The sequence below is a fragment of the Triticum dicoccoides genome, chromosome 6B (assembly GCF_002162155.2).
Source record: "Triticum dicoccoides isolate Atlit2015 ecotype Zavitan chromosome 6B, WEW_v2.0, whole genome shotgun sequence".
Lineage (NCBI taxonomy): Eukaryota > Viridiplantae > Streptophyta > Magnoliopsida > Poales > Poaceae > Triticum > Triticum dicoccoides.
Window position 1 is genome coordinate 284901604 of NC_041391.1, and position 5028 is coordinate 284906631.

The 5028-nt window shown below is 47.4% G+C and overlaps 1 protein-coding gene across 1 annotated transcript; it reads left to right on the forward strand.

The window, feature by feature from the left end:
* The first annotated feature begins 275 nt into the window (after positions 1 to 275).
* On the forward strand, positions 276 to 3390 carry LOC119322965 (EIN3-binding F-box protein 1-like). Its single transcript, XM_037596517.1, has 2 exons — positions 276 to 588; positions 732 to 3390. Exons 1-2 carry the CDS (start codon positions 564 to 566, stop codon positions 2654 to 2656), a joined length of 1950 nt encoding a protein of 649 aa, XP_037452414.1. The 5' UTR covers positions 276 to 563; the 3' UTR covers positions 2657 to 3390.
* The last annotated feature ends 1638 nt before the right edge of the window (positions 3391 to 5028 follow it).

Genomic DNA, 5028 nt, shown 5'->3' on the forward strand with positions numbered 1-5028 from the left:
CATTCTCCAAACGCAACGTGAAAAAGGAAACGAAAAGTAGAGGAGAAGAATCGCAGCTCCATGATACGAAGACGAAGACGCGTGCATGTGCAATGTATGTGTAGCACGAACGAGTGACCCACCCACCCACCCACCCGATCCGGCCGTCTCAATCCCCTCCACTCCACCCGCCCACACGAGTACAGTGCAGGTTCAGTGCATCCAGCTCCGGCCAGCGCAACTTGTCCCCTGGGAGCGCCAAGGGCGGCCCCCGCCTCCCGTCTCTGTCCCTCGCGCCGATTATTCAATTCCCACCTCCTCCGTCTCTTTCTTCCCTATACCCTCCGCCTCAGCTCGCGCTTTCCCCTCGCAGAGTTCTCCCCTCCCATCTCCTCCTTCTCTTTTTTCCCTGTCGCGGCGGCGATAGGGTTCGGCTTCCGTCTCCTTCCCCCCTCCGGCGGTGGTCGCCTGTAAATGCTTAAGGCCTTCTCCGGCGGCTCGGATCGTGCGGCGGCGGCGGCTCTGTTCTTGGTCGTGCTCTTCTTCTTCTTTCAAGGGATCTCTTCCTTCTCCGGCGATTCGGCATGCCTGCCTTCCACGCGTACGGAGGTAAGCGATAGAAAGAGATCCCCTTCATGTTTTTCTTTTTTCTTTTCCCCGAAGAGAGTCGGTTTGTTGTTTTAGTCGTGGTTCCTTGCAAGGAAAGGTTTGTTCTTGCGTGTCCCTGATGGTATGTTCTTCGATTGCGCCAGATGGCGGGTGCCTCGTCTCTGCCCCGGCGGAGCTTTCCGGGATGTTCTGCCGCGGTGGCGGAGCGGTGGTTCAGCAGCGGAAGCGCTCTCTGGTGGCCGCGTCGGCGGTCGCCGCCGCGGCGGCCGAGTGCATGAGGGCCAGCAAGAAGCAGAGGCAGCCCCCGCAGCCGTCCCTGGACCTGCTCCCCGACGAGTGCCTCTTCGAGGTCCTGCGCCGTCTGCCCGGCGGCCGCGAGCGCGCTGACTCCGCCTGCGTCTCCCGCCGCTGGCTCGCGCTCCTCGCCAGCATTCGGGTCTCCGAGCTCGGTCATGCCGCGTCGGCCGCCCCGTCCCTGCCCGATCTCAACGAGGAGTTCGTTATGGAGGAGGATACGGACGACTCCCCCGCAGATCCCTGCGTCGAGAGGGTCCTCGAGGGTAACGAGGCCACCGATGTCCGCCTTGCCGCCATGGCTGTTGTCGCTGGATCCCGCCGCGGGCTGGAGAAGCTCGCCATCCGTGGGAGCCACCCGACGCGTGGGGTCACAGACCAGGGGCTCCTGGCCGTTGCCCGCGGCAGTCCTAACCTCTGCTCGCTCGCGCTGTGGGACGTGCCGCTTGTGACCGACGCTGGGCTCGCTGAGATCGCCGCCGGGTGCCCGTCGCTGGAGCGTCTGGATATCACTTCTTGCCCGCTCATCACAGACAAGGGCCTTGCTGCTATTGCTCAGGGGTGCCCCAACTTGGTGTCTCTGACCATGGAGGCCTGCTCCGGCGTTGGCAACGAGGGCCTGAGGGCGATTGGCCGGTGCTGCTTGAAGCTGCAGGCTGTGAGCATCAAGAACTGTGTGCACGTTGGTGACCAGGGCATTTCTAGCCTCGTGTGCTCCGCTTCCGCATCACTGGCCAAGATCCGTCTCCAGGGATTGAACATCACAGATGCTTCGCTTGCCGTGATTGGGTACTATGGGAAGGCCGTCACAGATCTTACACTTGCTCGCCTTGCTGCTGTTGGTGAGAGGGGGTTTTGGGTGATGGCCAATGCCGCCGGCTTGCAGAAGTTGAGGTGCATGAGTGTCACCTCTTGCCTTGGGGTCACTGATCTTGCTATCACTTGTATTGCCAAGTTCTGCCCAGGCTTGAAACAGCTTTGCCTCAGGAAGTGTGGACATGTGTCGGATGCTGGTCTTAAGGCTTTCACAGAATCAGCAAAGGTGATGGAAAACCTGCAGCTTGAAGAGTGCAACAGGGTTACTCTTGTTGGTGTTCTGGCCTGCCTTATCAACTGCAGCCAGAAGTTCAGGGCTCTCTCCTTGGTGAAATGCACAGGTGTCAAGGATGTCTGTTCTGCTCCTGCACAACTTCCTGTCTGCAAATCACTACGTTTCTTGACAATCAAGGATTGCCCAGGTTTCACTGATGCAAGCTTGGCCGTGGTCGGTATGATCTGCCCTCAGCTGGAGCAAGTCGACCTGAGTGGTCTTGGTGAGGTCACTGACAATGGGCTTCTTCCGTTGATAAAATCTTCCGAGGGTAGCCTGGTCAAGGTTGACTTGAGTGGTTGCAAGAACATCACAGATGTTGCTGTTTCTTCCCTGGTGAAGGCACATGGAAAATCTGTTAAGCAAGTTAGTCTCGAGGGTTGCAGCAAGATAACAGATGCAAGCCTCTTCTGTATTTCTGAGAACTGCACTGAGCTTGCAGAGCTTGATCTTTCTAACTGCATGGTCAGCGACTCCGGTGTTGCAAGCCTGGCGTCCGCAAAGCACTTCAAGCTCCGTGTCCTCTCGCTGTTTGGCTGCTGTAAGGTCACACAGGTGAGCGTGCAGTTCTTGGGCAGCATGGGTAAGTTGGAGGGCCTCAATCTTCAGTACTGCAACATGATTGGCAACCACAACATTGCATCGCTGGAGAAGCAGCTCTGGTGGTGCGACATTCTCGCCTAGGCAGACAAGATGGTTCATTGCTGGTGGGGCTCGTCTACCGAGTCAGCCGCCTGCATATGCAGATATACGTCCGTAGCAGCGCAACCGTCAAACCCATATTAGTCAGTTTTTCGGCTCATCACGAGCTGGGGTGGGCTTCTGAACTTTGTTCAGGGACCGGTCATTTTTTGGAGGGCGCCTTTGGCCAAGTGCTCGTTTTTTCACAGATCACTCCTCAGGAGGTGATCTGTTTTTTGAGCATCTGGCTGCCATCACTGGCATCCTGCCCCTTCCATCCAGGCACCGGTCCTTGCCGTTATAGCCACACCATACTGGTTTTTTAGGTTGCTCTAGTGTCCAGTGTCATTTTTTCACTGCTTCATGGTTAAGAAGTTGCAGGCGCCAGCTCCAGTGGCTGGTCTCCAGGGTTGCTGATCCTGGAACGTCTGTTGACATGTCTGGTTGATATTGATATTGTTATTGAGTTTGGGTCTGTCAGTATGTTGAGGTGCTGTGTGTTGTTCTCTAGTGTGTGTGTGGTGTCATGTAGGGTTGCTTTTTTTCTTGCGGTTCCTCTTAGGAATGTCTGGTCTTTGGGATCTGGCCGTCATGAGGCGCATACTAGAGCCTCGCGACTACAACCCTGTATGGTTGTTTTTCTTGACAGGTCCCTGATTTTACCGGCATGATGTTGAGGACTGTAATCTTTGCAACCTTATAAGAATAAATGAAGTATGTGTTTGTTTTGCAAGTTCTATGCTTGTACATGCATTGATTTTTTCTTCAATATGTTTATCAAGGATGTAAGTGTGTTGTCTAGTAATAAGATGCATTCTTGAAAGTTGGCTGCTCGATGTGCCAAAATTTGAAATTTGAGGGGCATATTTCGGTATCCAAGAATGGCATCCATATTTGGATTTGCGATTATATTTCTTCCCATGTTGTCTTGTCTTCCCATGTTGTCTTATACAATTCTGGTCCGTGCTTCTCTAGTCCATCGCTTTAACACACTAGTTAATGTGTACGTGCATTGCACGTTAATTTGGAAGTATATTAAGGCTAATTTTTTTAAAATAATACATTTTTATATTAAATTTCAGAAATATTAAACCGTAATATATTTTTTAAAAATATTACCCAATCGGCCTACTGATGACTGATTGGATCCAGTCGGCTTACTGTTGGACGATTGGCCCCCAGTCGGCCCACTGCCGGCTGATTGGATCCAGTCGGCCCACTACTGGCCGATTGGCTCAAGTCGGCCCACTACTAGCTGATTGGCATCCAGTGTGATTCCTCTAGGCCGACAGGTGCATGCACCCATTTATCTGTTGAATAGGTATTTGAATAATGTTGAAGAAGTATTTGAAAAAAAGTTGATCATGCATATAAAAATGTTAATCAAGCATTTAAAAAAATATTGAACAAGTATTTTAAAGATGTTGAACAAATATTTGAAAACTGTTGAATATGTATTTGAAAAATATTAAAGAAGCATTTAAAAAAAATGTTGATCATGTATATAAAAATGTTAATCAAGCATTTACAAAAAATGTTGAACAAGTATTTGAAAAAATATTAATCATTTATATAAAAATGTTGAACAAGTATTTATAAAAATGTTGATCATGTATATAAAAATATTGAACAAGTATTTGAAAATATGTTGAACAAGTATTTAAAAAATGTTAAACAAGTATTTAAAAAAAATATGTATTTGAAAAATATTAAAGAAGCATTTAAAAAAATGTTGATCATGTATATAAAAATGTTAATCAAGCATTTGCAAAAAATGTTGAACAAGTATTTGAAAAAATATTAATCACTTATATAAAAATGTTGAACAAGTATTTATAAAAATGTTGATCATGTATATAAAAATGTTGAACAAGTATTTGAAAATATGTTGAACAAGTATTTAAAAAATGTTAAACAAGTATTTTAAAAAAATTGAACAAGTATTTGAAAAAATGTTTAACATCTGGAAGCTGGTGGGGTAGTTATTAGCTGCGTTGGGGATCGATGCCTGGTCTCCATGGCAGTCACTAGTGCAGCTAACCACCCCATTAGTTTCCAGTTACTGGTTAGAAAAGGGACCGCGACCAACTAGAGGCGACTGAGCCGGTCTTCTCCATTATTATTTTTTTTTCTATATTATTTTTTCAAATACTTGTTCAATTTTTTTAAATACTTGTTCATTTTTTTTTCAAATACTTGTTCAACATTTTTATATATATGATAAAAAATTTACAAATACTTGTTCAACATTTTTATTTACATGATCAATATTTTTTGAAATACTTGTTCAACATTTTTTTCAAATACTTGTTCAATATTTTTTTCAAATACTTCTTCAACATTTGTTGCAAATGCTTGATTACCATTTTTATATA

What these genes read in the sequence shown, in the direction of transcription:
- LOC119322965 (XM_037596517.1), top strand. Translation starts at nt 564, where the DNA reads ATGCCTGCCTTCCACGCGTACGGAG. An exon ending in TGCCTTCCACGCGTACGGAG is followed by an intron (nt 589 to 731) that starts GTAAGCGATAGA and finishes CGATTGCGCCAG; the next exon opens with ATGGCGGGTGCCTCGTCTCT.